Raw genomic sequence first — 24,999 nt, 5'->3', positions numbered from 1 at the left:
AAAAAAAAAAAAAACCCAAACACAGTACTGCCCTCTATTCAAAGAAAGTAACTCCTGATCTTTTTGGTTAAAGTAATACTTAGACCAATCATTCAGTTTTCTTGCTTGATAAAGTGTGACGGGGGAAATGGAGGAAGGGGGGCAGTGGGAGGAGGGGGGAAAAAAAAAAAAAAAAAGCACACAGACATCAACTATTTCACCTTGATGAAAGTCTCAATACAGCTATGGAAAGCCTAAGTATTTATTCTTTTACAGTACACTGGGTGCCGGCTGCAAAAAAGAAAAAAATGTATTCACTTCAGGCACAACTTCTTTATCTTTAAATTTAAATCAGTAAAAGAAACTGGGTTTAGAAGCTGCAGTGTTCTAAGCAGCAGCAGATTTGTGCATTGTTTTAAATATATTTAAATTACCACACTGATGGCACACCTCAGCCTTATGAAATTCTGCACTGCATGTGTTTCAGAACGCTACAAAAATAAGTCAACCCCAGAAAGAGACTTTCATTGAGCTCTAACAACTTTGCTGGCTAAAGGACTCAAGTTAAATGAAATATGAAAACAGTGTAACATTTGGCCATCAACTTAAGTTATCTGAATGTTCACACAGATTTTATATAAAGTTGAACTTATTCCACCCTCATATGGTCCTCAGAATTTGAGTGGAGTGAGCTGAAGTGAGCCTTCTGCTTCCACTTGGAAGGAAAGACATAATGCAATTGAGCACTAAGGCATAGTAATACCTTGGCCAAAATAACAAAGATAAAGCATAGATAACTGTAGTGCAGAATTCCATAAGGTCTACCAGAGTAGAGCTGTCTATAATGTTTACTCACATAGGCAATGTAGATTTGCAGTTACCAGTTGCGTTAAATGCACCATTCAAAACAAGCTTCTAAAATGTGATACTATAAGGCGCCACCTTAAGTTCTCCAGAATGCAACTGTGCATAATTTTAAAATGGTTTCATAAATTTATTTTAAACATAACATGAGAAGGTGTTAAAACTGGTGTAATAGCTTCTTAGAATTTGGAGGAAGGGATGAACAGGGAGATATTCAGTACCCTTCACCAGCCCCCACCACTCAAGTCGTACATCAGGTATGGGTTTTGTGATCAGTCTATAACACCAGCTTGACGGATCTTTCTCTCCGCACCAAATCCCTGCAAGGAAAACAAAACAAACTTTTAGCTCCAGCATCATGCATTAAAGCAAACCTGTTCTGTTCCAACCAAGTACAGCATTAGCACATATCCAATTAGCCACCTCCGTCTTCAGAAACGAAGACGGTAACAAAACAGGTTCTGTGGGTTGCTCTTTATAGTCCTACATACTTCACAGATTCCAGACACTTTACTCCTCCTTATCAAGCAGAGCCTTACGTGAAAGCCAAGTTCAGGTAAAGGGATTTCACTTGCTATCTCTGAGAAGGGGAGCAGGATGTTTATAAATGAAAAAAAAACAAACCAGGATAGCCATTATGGGATAGAACACAAGCAGCAATTGGTTTCTTCTGTACTGTGTGCTCTCCTGAAACCACAGCATGCATTATTCACACAGGGTAGAGCGTCCCGACTTCACACAAAAATAATCTTAATCACACACACACAGCAGGTGACTAGCTCACTACAGAATGAAAGCAGACACCACATTTCAAACAGTTTAGGCTTCCAACAGAGGAAGCAATATTACCTAAGTTGAAACACAAACTGCTGTTATTCTGCAAGCTAGCCTTTTATCATACACACCTTTGAGTTATCCGGTCCCCTAGGCTGACGAAGAACTGTTAGACGAGGAGCATTGGCATCATCCAGATTAATGCTCTTTAAACGATTAACAAGTCTATCAGGACGTGGAGCAGCAACAGCCTTAGCGCCTTCACTGTAACAGTCAACCATACAGAGCACTGATGACGTCCCAGAGACGGTGTAGGCTACCTAATTTATAGTCACTTTCCCCATTAAGCCATTAGCATAATCTGTCCTGTGTGAAAGCAGACCTTCTAGATGACACCACGTATGTCTGCCTCAAAACCATTACTTTAAACACAGGACTCTGAAACAGCAGTAGCTCAAAATAGTATCCTCAAAAGGTTATCTTTAGTGAGTAGAAGTGTCGCATTTACTCTCATGCACATGTCAGTAGTATTTCCTACATTTCTGTTCCCTTTAACTGCAACAATAAAAGGCTTACGAGTTGCCAGTTCACAATGGCACAGCATTAACATCTCTGAAGATTACGACAACAGAGAATTTTGAGAGAAAAAAATTAAATGTTAGCTTCCTGTTGCTGTAGAAGCACTATCTCAAGCTTAAGCAAAATCCAAACTGTGCAGTTTTCTTCAAAATGTGCAAATAGTTCAAAAGCAAAAAAAAATTACCCACCACCATTAAGAAATGACATACCAAAAAGAAAAGGGTGTCCAACAACATTGGTTTTGTATTTAAAAGTGAAAGTTGCTCTTCAAAAAACAGGTGGAAGCACTATGTACTATGCTGGCCAGAGGGGCCAGCAACTACATAGGAATACCATGAGTTTTCTTATCATTCATTAATTTCTACGTAGAAGACTGTATCCAAGTTCCTGCTATGGTGGCGGGAGCTTCTTAAGAATAGTTTTAAAAAGAACAAGCTCTCTGTAATTAAGAAAAGAGCTCTGCTGCTGCACTGTACTGGACACCCTACAAGTGCTGGCAGTTCTCAGGTGAGAGGCTCTGACTGATGCCAGCTGAAATTCAGAGCTCCCATTCTAGGAACAGCTAGCTCAGTTTAGAAGCAGCATGTGCTCCACTACTGTGATGCACAGCGTGCCAGATTAAATCACTTTAATTCCAAATCCTCACCAGACACGCCACACATTACAGGCACTGCATTTTCCTGTGCGCTGGTTCAGGATTACCGAGAACTCCACTTCATCCCCAGCCTGTAGCTCCACACCATCCTGAACTTCTTTGACATGGAAGAAGAGCTTTTTGCTGTCACCCACTTCATAGTTAATGAAACCAAACTGAAAACCAACACATCACAAGGTTATTTCTTTCCTCTTGATCCAAACAGATGCAATGACTTACTCATTACTGCAGTTCAACTACTTCTAGAAAAAACCTCTGAAGCGCCTAATAGAGCTGGAAATGCAATTTCTACACTGAACAGAACATGCTGTCTGTAAACAGTACTTCTGGAAGTCTAGGCACTCTTCTTGGGTTTGTAAAGTCACATTTAAACCCCAAAGTCTATAGAACAAGTTCTGAAAACTGCCAAAGTCCTGGCAGTTGTATTAAACTGAGAAGAGCGCTGCTGCATGTTCTTTTCTAAGACTCCACCTTAAAAGTTACACAGTAGAAACCCATTTTTTGGTCTGTCACTAGTGTAAGAAGTCAGTTACTGCCGTTTACCCTTCTACTCATGTATCAACCAGCAAAACTCATCCAGCCTCTCCATAAATGACTAGAGCTTAGTGCTGCAGAGTAACTATAAAAATAGAAAGCATTCACAGCATTTTAATTCTAATCATTCTGAGATGCAACTAACTAAGGCAATGATCAGCATTCACATTTCGGGTGGACTGTAATCATTAACTGCTTAATGCTGTGAAGAAGCTTCTTCTAGAAGCAGAGTATGCACAGTTTTGTTTCTTTTTTTAAACACTTTTTTTTTTTTTTTTTTTAACGCTCTTTTCAGCAGAAACTAGTTAGATCAATTTCTAGGACATCTCAAAAACAAGTGTCTTCAGAGTCAACCACAGCAGGAACTGCTGCCAGTAGTACTGGTATATCAGCACCAAACCAAGTACTGAGTTCACCTTTACGAAAGTCACATAACACAGGCTTGCGTAAACCAGTACTTGGGTTACACAAACTTAATTCCCTAGAACCAGAGTACAAAGCAATCTATCTGCGTGCAACAAGCTTCCTGGATTCAAGTGCTGAAGTGGGTTCTCATCTGCTCTATGCCAAGCCAAGCAGCAATTTTCTATTAACATGCATCTTGTCTTCATAGCAGCAGTCACTCACCTGATCTTTCACGCATTCCACTGTGGCTCTGCGGAATGGTGTGATGTTAACAGCCATTGTCTGCCCATTTTGACCAAGAACACAGAGCTGAAACTTTACTGTCTCTCCCTTTTGCAGACAGTCACCTTTGTTTGCCATTCCAACAATTCCAAATGGATAGACCTCTCCTTTCATCTCACCTACAGGAGGAAAAAGCACAAGACAGAATTGAGAGGTATCCTTTCCTACCTGAGGGCATTCAGAATTTATTTCCAGTATTAGAAGTTGTACTCTTACGGTCAGCTTAGTAGTATGAATATAGTCTGTAGTGTGAATATAATCCTCAACACCTCTATTTACAGTTTATTAAACTTCTACGCTTCTTGTGCATTTGTGAAAGAACACATAATTTAAAAGCAAAAAATCTTACCATCCTCCATGACTTCAATCATGCCCTGGTATTCAGTTTGGGTGGGATCTACACTCCTCAAAGGACGAATTACTTTACCAGAGTAAACAGTTGGATCAGCTTCTTCAGTGATACCATTCACTGAAAAGAAACAAGACAGTGGAAGAACAGGATGTTCTAGTCATACTTTATTTTAAAAAGAATTAATAAGCGATTCAGATTGACCAGGAGCCAATAGTTTGCACTGCAAGACACCTAAGGCAGTGCACTCTATCACCCAGTAAAACTGGAACAGCTTTAATACAGCAATAAGTAATGATAGCTTTTCTAACCAAGACCACACCAACATTTCAAACACGGAAGTAGAAAAATATTAGTTTCTCATGAAACTAGAGGCCATAGAACTTGAAAAGCAAATTGAAATGTTTTACTTCTCTTCCACTGCATTCCCATTCCCTACTCACTTTAATCATTCAATAATGTTTAAGTATGTTTTGCCCCCAAATTCTTAATACCCCCATCTGCATTCCTCCTGCAATTTTCCTTCTGTGAGGTAAAGCACAACTAGTGCAATTACTAATTTGTCTAATTCTGCCACTAGGTCTCTCATAACTCTCCAATGGAAGAGGACAGAGTATGGTAAAGGTCCAAAGAGTTGCTACTGTCTATAGGACTGTTAGTCTGCACTTGTCTGTTCTCTGGAAACACAGGCAACAGCTTTCAGGAAACCAATGACGATCACATTAAGCATTGTCCTCTTGGTTTAAGGTCCAACTGTAAATAGATTATTAACAAACTTTATCCATCAGCACCTGCCAAGAGCCTTGTAAGCAGAAAATACCAAGTATAGTCTTACCTGCATGTGTTTTGTTCACTTTTTCTGCACTAACTTTGTTTCCTTTGCCTTTTGACAAGCTGTATTCAACAGTGTCTCCAAGTTCCAGGCTATCAATATCACCACAGTATTCACTACAGGAATAGAATTATGTACAATTTTCCTTTAGTTACATGACAACAGTGATGCTCATCCAACATTTATGTAAGTCGATCAGAAACTATTTAAGTAGCTCAGCACCTCACATTTTCAGGAAATCCTCATTCAAGAAAGCAAAGCATTTCAAATATACAATACAACTGTATTTCTTGGCCTGGGATTCAGAGGCACAGAACACCAAGACTGCTGACTAACAGAAAAGCCTGAACCAGTCCAGCAGAGATAATAAATGGAACTTGAGACACCTAAGCATATATATGTGTGTCCTGGTTTCAGCTGGAATAGAGTTAATTGTCTTCCTAGTAGCTGGTACAGTACTATGTTTTGAGTTCAGTATGAGAAGAATGTTGGTAACACTGATGTTTTCAGTTGTTGCTAAGTAATGTTTAGACTAAAGTCAAGGATTTTTCAGCTTCTCACGCCCAGCCAGCGAGAAAGCTGGAGGGGCACAAGAAGTTGGCACAGGACAGAGCCAGGGCAGCTGACCCAAACTGGCCAACAGGGTATTCCATACCATGTGAAGTCACATCTAGTATATAAACTGGGGGGGAGTTGCAGGGGGGGGGGGGGGGGGGGGGGGGGGGGTGGAAATCGTCACTCGGGCACTAACTGGGTGTCAATTGGCAGGTGGTGACCAATTGCACTGTGCATCATTTGTACATTCCAATCCTTTTATTATTACTGTTGCCATTTTATTAGTGTTATCATTATCAGTTTCTTCTTTTCTGTTCTATTAAACCGTTCTTATCTCAACCCACAAGTTTTACTTCTTTTCCCGATTTTCTCCCCCATGCCACTGGGTGGGGGCGGGGAGTGAGTGAGCGGCTGCATGGTGCTTAGTTGCTGGCTGGGGTTAAACCACGACAATGTGTGTGAAGTCCAAATGAGTTTAACAGTCAACCCTACGAAACTCTGCCCCTGCAACAAAACAAACACCACCACCAGCAGCAAACAAACAAACAAACAATAATAATTACAAAATTGTCACTCACCTGTAGTGGAAAAAGATCTCCTTATCATGATTGGCTGTTTCAATAAATCCAAAGTTATCTTTCAGGGCTGCCACGTATCCCAAAAGCCTCTTAGAGCTGTAATTGCGTCCTAGCATTCTGACAGAAACAGCTGTTTGCAGACCAGTTCTCTTCACTTCACAAACACAGAACTCGACCTGTTGAAGAGATGCATATCAATACTAGATAGGAAAAAACCAAACAAACCACGACCACCAGCAAAAAGACCCCGAAACAACTTGTTTCAAAGCTGTGTAGCTCTAAACAATACCTAAGAGTAACGATACTCTCCAGGAAAGCAATTTTTTAGCCACTATTCTCCCATAAACACCTGTCAGTCATTAACATTTACTACACTCCAGAGAGTAGCAGTCACACCAGTGACTATCTGCAAGGCAAGCCAGCCTCTAATAGGTAAAAGAAGCTGAGTGCTAAAGATGAGAATCTTTCTGTTTATGTGATTCACCTCCTTTCACTACACTTATCACCAGTGGCCCACAGTGAGCACGTACCTAGCTTCAGTCACTTGTTTCAGATTTTTAGAAACAGTAATCAGTGCCTTCCTAGCATGGCTCCTGATCACTGACAGCTTTTAGGCTGCTTTTCCAGATCTCTGAGCTCTTTTTCCCCTTCCATTGTCTCTCATGCTAATTTGCTCAGCTCATAAGGGTACGTTCTCCCTCTTCAACATCCATCTCAAAGTCTCTATGCTAATTTCCTCTTGATTATTCACAAGTGGAGTCCACTGTCTTAATGATCAGAATTCCTTGTTTAAAAAGCATCATCTACATAGTAAGACACTATTTTCATATATGTATCACCAGGTTTTAGGATATTTTTCTTAGTTATACAGAAGATTAAGCCACTCAAACCTAGGACAGAAGAAAAGAAATGGGTAATGTTATGCAGATGCCTTGTCCTTCATTTGTTCTTAGACGGAGAACAAGTCCAGTAACAAGGCAAAGAGAAGCTCCCATCTCACAATGCACAGAAAAATATTTCCCAATGGTATACTTAGTTATATTGCCTTATCTCCTATCTGGGGATTAGCAGATCCTTCCACATCCTTGGCCTGGTAAGGAATGGTCAGTTTTACTCCACAGTCATCATAAACAATTATTCCATCCTCAGCTTCCTAAAAAGAAGACAGCAGAACTCAGCAATTGGTGCCTTATTTGTAAGCAAACAAGTTTACTGCATACAATCCAAGCACTGCTCATTTGAGCCACAGTGGTTTTACAGTAACTGCTCAGTAACTAGTGAAAAACACACCACCACAATCAACTCTGAGTAAGAAGCTTTAAATGACACTAAACAATATTTTTAAAGAAAAGAAAGTATTACCACCACTTCCAGTTAAGTATTTAGTGGAAGTTTAAAGTGTTCTGGCATTGTTTAAAATAGCATGACAAAACAACAAAGGTTCTCCTCTAGCCCTAGAAATTTAATTTTAACCAATTCTACCCAGCACCTGATGCAGTAGGAGGCAGAAAGAAACTTCCCATCAAGTTCCTGGAAATCATCCTCAATGTGATCAATAATGATGCTTTTATTATGTTGTTTCACACAAGTTAGTTTTCACTGACGGCTGTCATTAGCTATTCAATGCAGTTCACATTTATACAGGATAAACAGAGCTTGAAGAAGCTGAATTACAGATTTTAAGTAAGCAGCCTCAGTCTCCAAAGCCAGGAATGCAGAACACTTCACAAGTAGAAGAGCAGCATTACCTTCTCTTTGCCTTTATTTGGGCTAGTGGCTTTGGCTGGAGTGGCTTCTTTGTCTATAGTGCCCACAAAACGGTGATCTGATTGGGTGTGGAAAGAAACCGTGCCCTTTGGAAGTTTTTTAATCCTTATAGCATGATTTCTTTGGGCAGACAACATATCCTGAAAAACAAGATTGATCAGATTTTAGACAGGCTGCACGCAATTTTTTTAAAAACTAAGATTTCATAAAAGTATTAATCTCACTTACAGGAACAACAGTAAACTCTACTTCATCAGAAATATGGAGTTGATTTCCATCCATAATTTCACTGAAGTGGAAGAACATGCGAGCATCTCGGTCCACACATTTAATGAAGCCAAAGCCATCTCTCATTGCTGCAATCACACCCTAAGAATAGTCAAATGGACAATTACAGTTTTACTACTAGTATGCAATATCTGTCTGCAGGTACTCCACATCTGTCTGTGGAGCACATTAATAATCTGAACACAAGGCCTGAATCCTGTGAACACACTTCTTGGTTTATGCAATATGCTTCCTTGCAAACTGTAGTGCTAATGGCTATGGTCAACCTGAAATGCAAACAAGTTGTACTTACCTAGCTTCTCAACTTAATTTCTTATGAGGAGTGAAGTGCAAAAGATTAATTTAAGCCATTAACAAGAAAGACTACAGTTAAAGAACCTGACGTTACTACTACACAGAGAACACAATCTTGAAGGGGGTAACTCTTCAAATACATGCATCATCTATACAGGTATGGAATACATACATAAACACACACAAAATATACAAGAAACGATATAAACAGGAAATAAAACCAGTGGTCGGAGGGAAGTTTAAGAGAAAAGCCATCAGATTTCCAAACACAAATGAAGAAATTAAAAAGCTTTTTTACAAAGAAGTTTGTTAAAACCAGACTATCATATCCATGGGTGTCTATTATGGTAAGCATGTTACGTAATATTTTTTGGCCTTCCTGGTAACCACTAAAAACAGAATTCTGAAAGATAAACAGCACATACTGTGCCCCATCAACTGTCAGAAAAAATTAAAATAATCCATTTGTCACCCTGACCTCTGTTAAAAAATAAATTAAAGGGGAAAAAAAAAAGAGGCTCTATAAGGTTGCTGAAAGAGTTCATTACTCAAGTTAGGAAGAACTAGTACTAGATCATGCCAGAGGCACTGAGCAAGATAGAATTCATGAACATATTCAGTTCAGCCCAGTTACTACAGAGCCTTTAACAATGACAATGCAAAGACACTTTCCACCTTTAGGAACATTCTTCTCTTACATAGCTTTCACAAGCTCAGGAAAATCAGCTAACCTTTCTAGAAGCAGCCAATACTTGTCACCTCAACGACAGCTCAATTCAGGCAGGCAAATATATCCAGCCAGAGTAGAAGTCTATAGGATAGAATGCCAAAAACCAAGAGGCTGAAGCCAAAGTCCAGTGGTTTTCTTAAAGCGAAGGGTCCCTAATTCAAAGCCTATTGAAGCAACAGCATTGTAATTGGACTCCAATTGAAAAGGAAGGCAAACTTACAGTTTAGCTGGAACACAACCAACATTCCAAATTACAGCAATGGAAGATATTCTTTAATACTGATAAGCACATCCATCTTAGTCCCTGTAATCCACAAGAAGTTTTTTGTCTGTGATAAAACACAGCTCTTTACCATCCTTCTGCTGGAGCCTCAGACAGAGAGGGATTGGCCAAAAAACATGAAATCCAAAAGCTGCACACAGTACCTCCTCTGATTCTTAAGACTTCTCACTACCTGAACCAGAGTAGCCCCAGGTTCTTCCAGTTTTCCTAAGGAGTAGTTAACTATTTAGACTCAAGCATGTGAATTTTTAAACTAATGGTTCAAGATTGCATTACTTCTCTGTCTGCTGTAACCAGCTAGCAATCCACCCCAGGAGGGCCAACTGAGGTTTAATTTTCTATTTACTCAGTAGTTAACTTTTTATTCTTTTAAAGGAAACATGCACAGCATTAATCCTGAATTTTAGACCATTTAAGCACTTTGTTTGAAGTGTACATCTGAGGATTGGATTTCAGAAAAGGCAATGGAAGACAGTAGTGATTTTTACATTAAGTTACCATTTAAGACAAAACCCCCATGTTTTACTTCCACTTCCCCTCAAGAATTAAAAACTTCTGAAGATAGATACTTGCCATTTCCCTAGTTTCATTAGTAAACTGGAAAGTATTGGGGAGAACCTCAATATTGGTGGCTCGTTCCAGTTTGTCACGTCTGTCTGTTGAAATATTGAATCGAACGTGGTCACTTTCCAGCAAGGTCACCTTGGATTTTGTATCTTTGTCTCCAAATGGAAGTTCTTTCGGAATCACAAAGTCAACTTTGATGCGGCCAGGTAACGGATCACTCTAGCAGACAGAAAACCCAACACAAGTTAGTTTACCTACAAGACTCAGCATAACTGCAGACAGAATAGTTGGCAGAAATAGTAATACTAACAGAAGTATGGATGACACCAAATGCCTGCTGGACTCAGACCACTATGCTTCATTTCTACCACTCCTAACTTGTAATTTACTGTCCACAGGCAAATGCAAGATGGCTTTTGCTGCTGTTTGGGTTTTTTTAAGCACCAAGCATGTATTGCCAAAGAAATTAAGACTCTATTTCAAGAATTAAGTTTACAACCATAATTACAAAACTTCTAAAAGGCAGTGTCTTTCTTAAGTGTTCAAAACACACAAAAAACTCCCACCCCAAACCTTCCCAAAACAGCAACACAGACTCGCCTAAAACCTTAAGGGAAGTGCTCATGTACACTTTTTCCTCAAAGCCAAACAGTAAAGGTCAAGTTATCTCTCTGTCAAAAACCTCATTAACTGTTAATGCTCACAAGAATCCACAGATCAGGCTTATTCCAGCAAGTATTTTCTCCCCTCTTCCCTGTGCTTTTGCCTTAAAGATACATCCTAAACCCACAAAATTCAATGGGAAGTATTTGAAACATTAAAGAAAACACACACCCCCAATGCACCACTACCCTAATTCTTGCTCTTTATAATCTTTAGAAAAAATTGCATACTGTGACTGCTATCAGTGTTTGTTACAAGTTAAGCCCAAGCTTACTCCTCTACTCTGATGCGATGCTTATGCAGCAGACTGTTACAGAGAAAGGGGAACATTTTTACTGTTTAACTGGAATTCAACACAATCAATACAACCTTTCACATAAACTTCAGTAAATACTGAAATTCACCTGGTTTTTGCTGGGTACTTTTGGAATTACTTTGGTTACGGTTCCTTCAAAATGTTCAATGCTGATATCTTCAAAAATGACAGTTCCTTGAGGCAGCAGTCTAACATCTGTCGCAACTTCTTTACCCTAAAAGCACAAAATCAGTCAAATACTCATAGAGGAGTTAAGTAACAGATGTTTTCCAATCAACCTCCTCCCCCCACTTCTTTTTAGAAGTTAATTTGAGAAAACAGACAGCTGTCCAGTTATGCCCTAAGATCTTGTCTTCAGTTTTTACTGGATTTCGTCTTACATTTCTGTCTTTGATTGTAAACTCCACATCATCACCAGGCTGTAAGGCTTCTAGGTCACCTTTAAATTCACTATAGTGAAAGAATATCTCCTTCACGACATCACCCCTCTCAATAAATCCAAAGGCTTCCTAAGAACAGAACAAAGTGTTTAATAAATTGCCTATTCTCTTAACATACCAAGACAAAATTTTACAGATTCTATGAAACACAATAAAAGACTATGACATACCAGTATGGCAGACTTATGAACGCACACAGCTAAGACTACCACAAGAAATATATAAGTGGAAGTAAACAGGACTTCTTTGTTAAGGACGGTATTAGTATCAAAGATTAGCTCTTTAAACTGTTTCACCCAGTTTACACCCACAGCTCCAAATGGTTAACAGCTCTTAATGCCCTAAATATATGACTTACAACACCATTTTTCGGAACAGCATTTCATTTTCAAATGAAACTTTAAAGCTAAAGCATCACTTACTTTCATGGCACAGACTACTCCTTGACAGCGGGCTTGTTTCTTTTTTAATAGCATAATGTTACGAGCACTTACAGCACCAGTACTAGAGGGAAAAAAAAGTAAACAGAGCAAACCTGAAAGAACTCAAAACTGGAGCAAAAATTAAGATTATATTTCATAGTGCCATTTCAGTTCTTGGAACAGGCATAAATTCTGCCTGACTGCTGGTCCTGGTTTCAGCTGGGATGGAGTTAATTTTCTTTCTACTAGCTGGTATAGTGTTATGTTTTGGATTTAGGATGAGAATAATGTTGATAACACACTGATGTTTTCAGTCATTGCTTAGTAGTGTTTATACTAAGTCAAGGATTTTTCAGCTTCTCATGCCCAGCCAGCAAGAAGGCTGGAGGGGCACAAGAAGTTGGGAGGGGACACAGACAGGACAGCTGACCCAAACTAGCCAAAGGGTATTCCACACCATGTAACATTACACCTAATATATAAACTGGGGGGAGTTGGCCTGGGGGGGGCGGATCCCTACTTGGGAACTAACTGGGCATCGGTTGGCGAGCAGTGAGCAATTGCATTGTGCATCACTTGTTTCGTATACTCCAATTCTTTTATTATTATTGTCCTTTTATCATTGTGATTATTATCTTCATTAGTTTCTTCCGTTCTGTCCTATTATACTGTTCTTATCTCAACCCATGGGATTTACTCCCCCCCCCCCGCCTTCCTCTCCCCCATCCCACTGGCTGGGGGGCAAGTGAGCAAGCGGCTGCGTGGTGCTTAGTTGCTGGCTGGGGTTAAACCACAACACTACTAAAACAAAGTATGAAGTCAGAAAAGCAATGCCAACTTACTGTTTGTTTGTATCAATTACAAAGTTTATTTTATCTCCTGTTTCCAGCTGTACATTTCCTTCAACATCCTCTGGGGTGTAAGTCAGGTAAAATACTTCCTGTAAATTAAAATTGACTAATATTAGTCTATTTGCAGAATAGTTGTTTCAAAGAAAGATTAACACAGTTTTGTTTAATAACAGTATCTGCTATTAAAGAAAATAATTTAGTGAGAAAATCGCAAATGATCAAACACGGCATGCAAAAACACTCTTTTTTCCACTGTGCTGTTTTGATGAGTCTGTAACAAGCAACTTAAGTTGAAAGGTTTGTACGTGGCCATTGTTAAAGGTCAATTTCTAAACTTTAAAAGTTCAAGATAAGGATACATGAACATTACATAACCCAGATTCATTAAGTTTTAAAAGAGAAAAACAACTATTTGTCTCTATATAAAGTTCTCCATAGATATAAGCAAGCAAGTAACATTTCTGTTTGTAGTAATTACCAAAGCATGCTTTTTTTTTGGCCAAGAACTACAGTTCTCAGCAGTGTCAATTGCCTACGTTAAATTGCATCAATTCTTTTGCTCATAGACCACAGTGATGGATCAGTGAAGAGTTCAAGTAAAATACGTAAGCTTTACCCCATTACGTTCGTAGCATACACTCCCTGTTGGACTCTGACCCGGGGCAGCTGGAGATTTACTCTCTAAATTGTGAGGAACAGCACACACAACCTACCAGTCAAAAAAAAAAAAAAAAAAAAAAAAAAATCCATTGCTAGTCATTTCAGGAGCAGCACTGTTGAATACAAAATGAATCTCAGTATCCTCTACTATACACTCAGGGATGTACCCCTAGTGTAACTCAACAGGGAATGCCACGTTGCAAAGTTTCAATCTTACAGAACACCTGTTGACTCTAAGAACTGTTTGGAGCCAAGTAAGAGGTCAAACTAAACCTCTGAATTTTTATCAGAACAACAAAAATATATTTCAGTGTAACTGTATACTGTATGTAGTTAATATGCATGCTAAATGAATCTAGCCTTCTGTACTGGAGTAAAGGATGGAAATTATGCATGTATAGAAACAGGCACTAACTTGTCCATTTATTCGTTCTTCAGGTAGTATTTCTGGTTTTATCTTCACCAATTTAATAGCAATGGGTTTTCCAGTTCGGCGATCAGAAGACACTTCAAACTCAACATCGTCTACAAGACAATCAAACATGATAATGGCGTCAGTTTTGTCTGGGTTTGTTTTGGTTTGTTTTGCTGGGGGGTTGGGGGGGGGGGGGGGGGTTTGTTTGTTTGGGTTTTTTTTAGATCACTGAATGGTTACATTTGACAATTCGCCACTTGTAGCCAAACACAAAAAAGTAAAGCTCAGGTGCTTTTGTTACCAATGAAGGACACTCTATGTGCAAATATTTCTCTAGTTATTCTGCTTATTCACTTTTGTTGCTAATGAACTACTCTGTCATAATGGCTTGCCCCTCAATAATTCCCTGCCCCGCTCACTATACAGCAGACTTCACACTGAAGTTCAAACATAACATATGCCATTCAACAGTTTAGAAACTTCATTGCCACATTAATTAGTAGCATGAAATAGCAGCCTCCCCAGTCTGAAAAACAATAGACCATCTTCAAACTAATTCTAAAAAAAGAAATACTGAGTACATGAGGTATATTCTTCCAGAGTCTTCCACAGATGGAAGCACTTGTTTCCATCTCAGTTATAGAAGTTTGACCTAACACCACACCTTTTCCAGAATGGCCACAACTGTATTCATGCAAGCTGCACAAAGCTTAAATGCTGTAAAAGTCTCTCATCAGAAGTGATAAATTATTAATTCAGTTGTCTCCTTAGCCCACCAGAAGCAACAGCACACATCTGTTCATGCCACAAGAAAAAAGGATTTTCTACGGCAAGTGAAAGAGACTGGTCTTCACTCAGTCAAGAAGCTCTGAAAGTTGCCTAATTACCTCCTACTTTGAGCTCCTGCAAGTTGCCATTATACTGTGAACAGTGGAAGAACAGTCTAGCTTGCCGTTCTGAACACTGAATGAATCCATAAGAGGTCAGCAGTTTTTCTATAACCCCCGTCTCACGCAGCGCTGCCGAAGTACCATTGGGGTACCCGTTGTGTCCATTGTTGTGGAGCAGGTTTGGGTCAAAGCTCATCTGTTTAAAAGAAAGCATAGGGGGGAAAAAAACCACAAAAAACACTCTACTTAAAATAAGTTTCCTTTCTCCATGCCCACATAACAGAATAACAAACACAAAGAGCTTGTGGAAGTTACTGTAACAAGCAAATTCTAACCATTTTTAAAATAGAGTAAGAACACCAAAATAGTCAAGCTTTTGTAAAACAATAATTCTTAAAATTTAGACAGGCAACATATTTACAAAATAGGCTAGAAATACAACACCAAAATAAAGCTTGCTTAGACCAAAACGAACTTCTGACTTTCTTAAGTATTATACCTCAAAGTACTCCCACATTCACTATTTCACACCAGAGCCTGAAAATATCTAAAGTATCTGCTCTTCCAAATTGAACAGGTAATTAGGAAAATGCAACCGTTATGAACCAATAGAATTAGGTTCACATCCCTGCAAAGTTTGTCCCTAGTTTGTCTGTTAAGTCTTTCATACTAAAAAAATCATTTTAAGTATTTAAACATTTTTGCATAGTTATGGAATTAATGCCCAGAATTAAACTAACATTTCTGTGGCATAGGAACTCAAGTGCTAGAGAGACTGAGAAAACTTGAAAACAGCATTAAACTAAAAAAGTTAAAGCCATAATGAATTGTTAAATTAACTCACATCCCTGAAAACCTTTTTTTGGGCGGGAGGTAGGGTATCTTATATTTTCAAGGCACAGACTCAACCCTGAAATATTCACGAGTCCCTTTACTAACTCATTGGCTTTTTGATGTGCAAGTCTCATTTTTAAAGGAAGCCACTTCCATTTACAGGTTAGCAATTAAACGAGCTGAAGTGTATTACACCCCACTAAACACTGTAATTCAAGAAAGACTACTGAAGCAACCCTCTCCCCTCCCCAAACAGTCAATATGCATCTTAAAATACAGTATTGGAGGCTTTTATTTGCTGCAGTTTCCAGAGTATTTATTTTGGAAACAGAACGAGACTGTATCTATTCTCTGTTTTCTTGTTGCATCAAGCAGAAGAGATTCAAAATTAGTCAGCAATATGTTTAGTGGAGATAAAAGACAACTGAGCAACTTGTAAAATGGTCCTGCTTCTTACTGTAATACTTCTTACTCTAATACAGACATCGAGTTATTCAATGTATTAAAAGGTATAGTTACAGCATGTCTGATTAGGCTGTTTGGAAATCAGTTTAAAAGTGATCACAGCACTGAAAAACACCTGCTGTGGAGTTCTTGGGCAGAAATCTTTATATTTTGTTAAGCGAGACTGACATTAAAAAAATACATTGGGAACAACCGCAAGAAATAAGGATTGACAGAGTTCTGACCTCCAAGAGAAAAAGGAAAACATCAGTCCTCACACCATTGTACACAGCAACTTCTCAACAGTAGTTAGCCTTCAACCATTCATCTCAAATGATTCTAAAAAAGATGCTGGTACTGGTTAATGGTGAAACTGTTAAGCATAACCCACGCTGGTTTATTTTTCTGGAACATTTCCACCTTCATGCTATGGCTTACATGTTACATTTAATTAGACTTTCATGCAAAGCGGATGTCATAACAGAACCTAAGGGGTATTTTCATGCATTTCATTTTGCAGGAGGAAGTGATGTTTTGATGTGAGAATTTCTAAAAAAGTTTCAAGAAAAAACCAAACCTGATACTTCATAATTGCTTGGGAAAAGACCAAATGCTTCATATTTGTTGAAAAATTGTTGATACTAAGAACATTAAGAAGTGAAAGTATATTCACAAGGTAACCAACCCTGTGACTTCCTGTGCTACTAAAACATGTTGACATTGCTGCCCTGAGCTACAGGCCTCAGACACAGGGGAGTCCCCTGCTGTTTAAGACCCACATGTAGTAGATGTAGATGAACTAAAATACAAAGAAGAGAAATTGGGGGAGCTACAGGAGTGGGGAAAAGGATCTCATGACACTGTATAATGGTTCTCCATCTCATACAGCTGTGATAGCATAGTACAGTGCCGGGGGACTACAGAACTGGTCAGTAGTTATGAAGTACAGTGTTAACCACCCCCAAGCTCTTTAAAAGTTCAGTGAACTAGTAAATATGTTCTGATATAATTTCTGTAACATGCACTACTTATTTTCTTGTTTTACACCTCATTTTTGTTTCCATTTTTATAATGAGTAACAGTAGTATGGCCAACTGTTGCACAAAAGCTGCAAGTCTCAATGGGAAAATGCTCCAGAGGCAAAGGTGCGTACATACACAACCCGATGCAGAAATGGCTGCAAAGGCTGTATGTTCTCTTAAGCTATATTAAAGAGAACTACTAAAAGCCTAATTTCGAGTCTCTCTCAGTACTGTGCTTCTTCCCACATGCTATAAACTCCTGCAAGGAAAGGACTACCTTACTACCCAGCTTCCCCTCTCAGACTTTAAAGGGAGGGCTGAAGAAGTTGAACGAAGGAGTCAGTTTCTAGTTCATTAGCTTATATATTAATAACTTCACATAACTGACAGAGGTCTTAGTATGGTTATCAGAGCACAAGTATTTAATTAGTATATTGATACAGATTTAATCTTAGCTCCATCGTATTAGTATTTGTCCAAACCTTTGAGTCCCAAGTCTGGTAATATACGATGCTATATAGCAGTTCCTGTATGTAAGCCGATTAAGTTGAAGAAAGTTACACATGGGAAAACTTAACTCTCTAAGAACATTTGAGAGTTTCCTCTCTCATTGCATTCACTAGTAATTTTCCATGCCTTGTGACTTTTCCTTTGTCAAGGAGAACAAAGTAAAGGGGAGACCAAACTCAGAGGTGTACAAACACCTGAAGGTCCCCATTACAATAAATAAAAGTTACAGATGATGACCATCTCCCTGCATTGCACCCTTAAGGCAACTTCCAGAGGACCTGCAACCTAGAACCAACTTAATTTGTAATTGTTTTAATCCTTTTCTACTTTGACTAACGTCATGTACAATAATTTTGCTACCAGCTTTAGAAATGTGTCTGTTCAGGTACATTTGACACTGTCAAAACTTTGGGAGAATGAAAATACTCTATTTCAACACAGAACCATAGCACCAGCGCAAGAAAACCTTACAATAAGGTAGTTTACAAATATCAAGCAAAGTATGTAACTACTATGTAAACAGCTGGTTCACAGCCAGGTTAAATATAAATTTTATTGCCACCATATTCAGATGGATAGCCTCCATACTGTCCCAAAATTAAGTAACAAACTGCATTACATAAGGTCTTCTAGAAAAAGACAAATAAACAGAAAGATGCAGTATTGTCTGTTACAGTAGCACGATAAGCCACACTACAATGGACAAGCAGTTACTCAATCTCTTAATTTTAATCAATACTTCCCTCATTCTACAATTACAAAAACTCAAGTATCAGGATACCCTACAACCCTGTGGTAACTGGCATAAATCAATACTCTTACATGTTCAAGTAAGTCCTAAAATACTAACATATCAAAAAATAGCAACTCAAAGAACATGACCTCCAGCAGAGACCCCTGGAGAACTCTAGTCCATCCTCCTCCTCCTCAGCCTCTTGCCAACAACAAAGGCAGACATGCCTTTGTCTAGCTGAGTCTTGAAAACCTCCAATGGCAGAGGTTCCACCACCTTTCTGGGCTAACTGTTGCAGCGCTGTGCTACTCTCCTATTAAAGATGTCTTTCCCTCATGTCCAGCCCGAACTGCTCAAGGGACAAAAGCCACAGGAAGTGCATCTTTTTTACGCAGTGGATTATGTTTAAAGGACACATTTTCTCAAATTATCTAACAAAAAAAGCACTATACAAAACTGCTAAGAGTTACAGACTAGTTCCTGTCAGCATCACCTCCAATATATAAACACTCATCTTTTGAGGAAGGCAACCCCTAGGACATTCCATACACAAGAATATGCCCTTGTGGAAAGGCATCAGCTGAAGTGTTTGATTTTAAGCCACCCTAGAGTTTGAAATACTTTTCAAAAACAAATTGATCCTGCAAGTAAGGTGGCTGGGGGAAGGGAAAATGATATATTATTATACTTTTTCCCAGGAGAATAATAGGCAAGACCATTAACCCATGCTGAAAGCTCAAATGAGTGTGACAAATGTTTTTTGTGAGCCATTGACAAAATGACCACTTCACATCTGTGATACAAGGTAAGTACACAAACACACGTACACCCCTGCCACAGACATTAAGTAGTAGACTAAAGGCAATACTACTAAAGGTACATCAGATACTGAAAATGACAAAAATCTACCTAAAAATCAAGTTCAGAACTGCCTATCTTAGGGTTAGAAAACCACACTGTTATAATCTCCTGCTCAAAGACTACCATTGCATGATACCATTTGAACAGTTTGAGTTTAAAGGAGCATTAGCAGTACAGCACAAAGAACTCAATCATCTAAAGCCTGGCAACTGAAGTTCAAACAAAGACACACTCCTCAGGCTGGCACTAAAACTTGCTGTAGAGAGAAGGATACATTATAATATTGGCAGTCTTTCCAGATGCTTGTCATATTCCTACACCTGTTCAAACATAACTTTATAACGGAGTGTAACAAAAATCAAACACAACGTCCATTTATATGTATCACCAGGAGTATCGCCATAAAACTGTTCTTTAAGAAACTTCCAGTAATAGGCCACAACCTATCAATGCACAAACAAGACTTGCTCGGACCTACAATATAATGGTTATATACTGGACCACGATGACTACCTGGCTGTGCTGTCCACTGCCAACAGTTCACTCCCAACATTGACTTTTAACACAGCTGATCTGTCAGTTTACAAGAATAAGAACTATGAACCCCACAAATAAAAGTACTCAGAGGAAGAAAAAAAAACCACAACCCTGTGCAGTAAGACTTAAAGAAGCCTAAACAGAGGTTATTTGACAAAAAAAAGGATTGGAACCACAACACTACTGTTACTGGAAGAGAGAAACATTAATAACCAGCTCCCTAGGGTTGTAAGTATTGTTAAATAGAACCATACTGCACATCCTATTAATTCATCACACTACTACTATATTAAAGTAACAGCAAAGAATTGAGAAAAAAAAAACACCTAACAAAACCCACACCCTTCTGTTGACAACTTGTTTCCTATTAAGTTTAGGAATATATGTAACTCTTTATATAACACATGCACTAACCTCGCAGTGATATTCAAATATTGCACTTTCAGTAGTATTAGCCGATTCTTCTGTTCAGCACAAGTTTCTAAGGATGAAGACTGCTATTATTAAAAAAAGAGAGAGAGAGAAAGAGAGAGAGAGAGAAAGAAAAAAGATAGCAAGAGAACGTGATCTATTAAGCTAATAGAGAATACAAGTGCTGCTGCCCTGGGCAGTTTCAATGCAGCACTGGAGAAAACAAAGACTACTAGCAGCGTTGGGACGTGCTCTTTTGAAGCTGTTGAGTAGGCACAAACTTCTTGATTCAGATCAAGCCTTGTATCTTCAGTGTAAGTTTCCTCTTCTTTGGTCTTGAGTTGTTGTTACGATGTGGTATATTCTTTTCCTGATCTGAACTTGAAGCAGCAGTTTCAGGTGGTAAATTCTGTTCTGTTCCACTTCATACTGGAGAAAGGAAAAAAAGACACACAGTAAGTATCACTTTAAAAGAAATGATACATCAGTCCTAGGTGTTCCGACAAACAGGTGCATTTCCTCTACCTTAATACTGTAGGTTTGATCCATGCTAGGAAAGACTGTTTTACAGATGTATTTGGCATTCCCATTTTCAGTTTTGATTTCCAAGAAACACTACCTCCAAGCCAGTGATATGGTATTTCCAATTTTAAACTCTTCATATGCAGTTAGGCATTTCAGGAAAGGTCCCAGTTTGCACAATTAAAACAGCAACTTCATTTTGATGAATAGCAACATCATTTAATGCAAGTCTTAGTCCTCCTATCAATAACTTTATAGGGGTGCTGTCTCATAATTTAATTTATAAGTGCTTGCACAGACCTTCAGAGTAGCAATAGAGTGTATGTGTGTGTGGGAATTAGAATTTCCTGGTAATTTTTGTTCCAAAAGGTAAGTCAAGGACTAGCAATATCTGAAGCACCTTTAGCTTTGTATAAAAATAAACAAACTTCTCAATTATATGTACAGATGCTGCATGCCTGTTCTACACAGACCATACGCACCCTGGCATAGCATGTAAAATAAGCGCAGAGCCACTCTCTGGACTTCTTCAAAGTGTTTGCAAAATGTTGATTACACATAAATAATATTTGTGTTGATAACATAACAGAGAAGCTTCTCTGCAACAGTAACTTGATAGTAATTCTCTCCTAAGTTTTGCAGTACCGCTTGGTGTTTTCATGAGAAAGCGGTTTAGACAAACTGCCACCTACCACGTAAAACTGAAACCTTATAGAAACAGAATTTTTGAAGAGAAATAAAATCAAGTTTTGATTTGATTTTGTGGCTTACTCAGTAGATAAAGGAAAAAAAAAATGGGGAGGAGATTTTTGTGCACAAAAGCTGGTAAGAAGCAACACAGCTATGAATCTATGGATAAACAAGCATGTTATGCAGTAATTTAAAGGCATGAAGCATCAAAGCACAGCTCTTCCCCAAGTCGTTCCACAAGTCCCACACCAAATGAGCAAAAATATGGACAAAGCCTATTTCTCCACTGTAGTGGGAAAGTGAATTTCATAATTTACATTGAGCTTTGAATTCCCTTTAGTGAATTTGAATGAGTCAACTTAAGTGACTGAAACATGAATGCAAAGACATTTAACTCTCAACACAGTGAAAATGCTGACTGCAGTCAGCTATTACAAATAAGAATTCTAAACCCCAAAAGCACACAATGGCTGTAGGCAAACTCATCAACCAGTTTTCACAGAAGTTTGTATTTGAATGGCCTCTCCTCCAGATGAAGCATCTTCCTTTAGTCACCACTCTGAAAAACTTTCAGCTGAAGTAAGTTTTCTTGTCAGACCATTACACATACATGAATGAGACTAAATACAAAACTGGATGAGGGCAGTACAAACCAGTATCTGGTATGAAAGGTTTGCAGTGAAAGATTCAATTATAAAAAAAAATATAAATCAGAAGACACAAAGCTATTGCAAGAACAACAGGATCGCTAGACTTTTCACCTAGCTCCGTATTAGATTCAGGCAACTGTTACCACAATCTCTTTCAGGATATTAATATTTTTTGGACAGCATTTCAGAACTCAAATGAATATCCCCCCAACCAAGTTCAGAAGAAATGAAGCAAGCATACACTGTATCACAGGAACTACACAGAGACACTTTCATCTAATTAGACTAATATTATTAGAGCTCTACTAGAGCTGTAACTTGTATCATATTACATTCCTCATTTTTCTGGGCATACACTATATTACATTTTCACAGAATAATCAAAACACCTTTCTGCCCAAAGACGACTACTACTAATTTTGTCAGGTAATGGAATAAGGTATAAGCTTTTCCCTTAAAAGCCAGTTTGATGTGGTAACAAGATTGGTTGACTACACTTAAGTTATTAAAAAAATATGGGGCTGTCAAGCAAGCATAACTCAAATAAAAAAAAAAAAAAAAACTGTGTGTGTCCCTCAAATTCTTTACTTTTTAATTCAGCTACTATAAATACTCCTCCAAATGGTAAACACCCTAAGCAGCTGCCCAGTCCCAAGTCATGCTGGGTTCTCCATTTGTATATTTACAGCTGAAAGGATTAATGCAAAGACAGGGAAGACCTGCACAAGTCCTGTTCTTTAAGTCTTTCAGGTGCAGGCTCTGCTAAATGACAGTAAGTCACATAAAGCTGTTCACAGCTAGAAACCCATCTATTCAGCCTAACACCAGAATTTGCTGGATTACAAACACTGTTTTGTTTCCCATTTTCTTCACAAAAAGAGCTAACTGCAAGAACATGCATTTTTACAGGATTAGAACATGTGCTTCTAGAAATAGCCACCTCTTACATAACTAAGATCAAATTTAATAAAAAGATAAAGCTTTATATTTTCAGTATGTACGCACAAGACAGCTACTAGACACTTGGGAGATAGAGCTACTCCGTATCTTTTCCGATGAATATCGGAAAGCAGTACCGAACACTAGCTCTTGAGCCAATCCATGACAGCTACGAGATCAGCTACCAACATTCACTAGGTTAGTGAAGTCAGTTTTACATCAAAAAACACATCTACAGGGGAAAAAGTTAAGGAACTTCCAAGGACATCTGTAAAAGCATATATACCTGCAGAATACTTAAAAAAAACCCCACAACCGTAACACCAAAAATCCGCTTCCTTTTAACGGGTCCGGAGTCTGGGGAAGAGCCCTGCGCTCGTTACTCATCCAGAGGACAGAAAACCGGACCCGGACCGACAGAGACTCGCCGCAGCCGTCAGGAGGGGGCCTGCGGCGCGGCGAGCTCCGAGCGCGGCCCTCTTCGCTGCGCTGCAGCAAGATGGTGGCCGCCGAGCGGAGTCGCGGGCCCCGCCGAGGGGCGGTGCCAGAAGCCCCAGCCAGCCGCGCGCCGAGCGGGGGCTGCCGTCTGCGGGAGGCGGCCGGCCGCGGCCTACGCTATGACAGCGCAAAGGCCGGCAAGGGGCCGCGCCGGGCGCCGCCGCCTCCCCGCGCGGGGGAATGGCCGGCGCGGCGGAGGGAGTGGCCGCCCCGCCACCCTCCCCGCAAACAAAGCGGGGGGGGGGGGGGGTGGCGGCCGCTCCCCCGCACACAAAGGGACGGGGGCCTAGCCATTGCGCCGGGTGGGGCTGCGCGCGCGCGGCACGCCGGGAGCCGCCATCCACCACCGCCCCTCCCCGGCGGCCGCGCCCGCCCGTCCCCAGGAGCCCTCAGCGCCACGGCCCCGCCCGGGGCCTGCCGGGACCCGTAGTCCGTCGTCCCCCCCGTACCCCCCCCCCAACGCCGCCACCCCCGGCCAGCCCGGCGGCCCGCACGTCCCAGCGAGCCCCGCGGCCCGCCGGCCCGCGCGGCCCGCCGGGAAAGCGAGTCCCGGCGTCGCGGCGGCCCCACCTCCGCCGCCGGGCGGCACTCCAGCCCCCAAGAGCCCCGGCAGCAGGGCGTCTGCCCGCGGGACGCCGGGAAGCGTAGTGCGCACGCCGCCACGGCCCAGCGGCGCCCCGTCCCTAGGAGCGGCGGCCCTACCGGGCGGGCGGCGGCCTACCGGGCGGGAGTCCGCCCCCCCCCCCCCCCCCCGCCCCGCACGCCGCGCGGCCGGGGCGGGGGGGGCCCCGGCCCCTTCGCCCCGCCGAGACGAGAGGCGGGCGGGAGGCGGGCCCGGCGGTGCCCTCTGCCTCCTTCGCCGGCTACCCGGGGGCCCCGGCGCCCCCGCGCTCGCGCGGGCGCCACCCGGGCCGCGGCGGGAGCCGCCGAAGCCCGCCGCCCGGCGTACTCACCCCAACAGCTCAGCGCCCCCCGCTCCAGCGCCGCCATGAGCAGCACGGCACAGCACGTAGGAATAAATCCCGGCCTCTCGCGAGAGCACCGGGGCGGAGCCGCGCCTGCGCCCAGAGGAGCCCAGCGGCTGCGCGGAGCGCGGGCGCGCCTGGCCGGGGGCGCGCCCGCAGCCGCCTCTAGGCGCGCGCGCCTCTCCCCCGCCGGCGCGGAGCGGCGCCTGCCGCCGCGCGGCCCCTCCTGCGCGCGCCCCGCCCCGCGAGGGCGCGGGAAGCGGAGGCCGGGTCGCCTTACCGGCGCGGCCGCGGCCCTCGGGCAAACGCTGCGGAGCCCCGAGCGCGGCCCCACGGGCGGGCGGGCGGGCGAGCGACGGCGCGGACCGGCGGCTGCCGCCACCGCCCGGCTGCCGAGGCACGGGGTGACGA

The 24,999-nt window shown here is 41.2% G+C and overlaps 1 protein-coding gene across 3 annotated transcripts; it reads right to left on the bottom strand.

Moving 5' to 3' along the window:
- Nucleotides 1-227: 227 nt before the first annotated feature.
- CSDE1 (cold shock domain containing E1) lies at nucleotides 228-24,690 on the bottom strand. 3 transcript variants are annotated; one of them, XM_030001127.2, is made up of 20 exons: nucleotides 24,577-24,690; nucleotides 20,328-20,753; nucleotides 14,970-15,168; nucleotides 14,083-14,192; nucleotides 13,624-13,716; nucleotides 12,999-13,096; nucleotides 12,157-12,238; nucleotides 11,675-11,803; nucleotides 11,383-11,508; nucleotides 10,322-10,534; nucleotides 8,382-8,522; nucleotides 8,135-8,293; nucleotides 7,432-7,539; nucleotides 6,387-6,562; nucleotides 5,257-5,369; nucleotides 4,422-4,541; nucleotides 4,013-4,191; nucleotides 2,843-3,006; nucleotides 1,749-1,881; nucleotides 228-1,163 (listed from the first exon to the last, which is right to left on the bottom strand). In XM_030001127.2, exons 3-20 carry the CDS (start codon nucleotides 15,166-15,168, stop codon nucleotides 1,116-1,118), a joined length of 2,391 nt encoding a protein of 796 aa, XP_029856987.1. In that variant the 5' UTR covers nucleotides 20,328-20,753; nucleotides 24,577-24,690; the 3' UTR covers nucleotides 228-1,115. The 3 variants fall into 3 exon arrangements, with proteins under 3 accessions (XP_029856987.1, XP_029856988.1, XP_040975946.1); XM_030001128.2 differs by lacking the exon at nucleotides 24,577-24,690 and adding an exon at nucleotides 23,412-23,430; XM_041120012.1 differs by lacking the exon at nucleotides 13,624-13,716.
- Between the last annotated feature and the right edge of the window lie 309 nt (nucleotides 24,691-24,999).

Source organism: Aquila chrysaetos, chromosome 24, assembly GCF_900496995.4.
Source record: "Aquila chrysaetos chrysaetos chromosome 24, bAquChr1.4, whole genome shotgun sequence".
Taxonomy (NCBI): Eukaryota; Metazoa; Chordata; class Aves; order Accipitriformes; family Accipitridae; genus Aquila; species Aquila chrysaetos.
This window is presented reverse-complemented; position numbering and strand designations above follow the sequence as displayed.

Coding starts and splice junctions, on each gene's coding strand:
- CSDE1 (XM_030001127.2), bottom strand. CDS start 15,168: ATGAGCTTTGACCCAAACCTGCTCCACAACAATGGACACAACGGGTAC. Junction 10,535..11,382: donor AAGTACCCAGCAAAAACCAG/GTGAATTTCAGT, acceptor TCTGTCTGCTAG/AGTGATCCGTTACCTGGCCG. Junction 4,542..5,256: donor AGTGAACAAAACACATGCAG/GTAAGACTATAC, acceptor GTTTCTTTTCAG/TGAATGGTATCACTGAAGAA.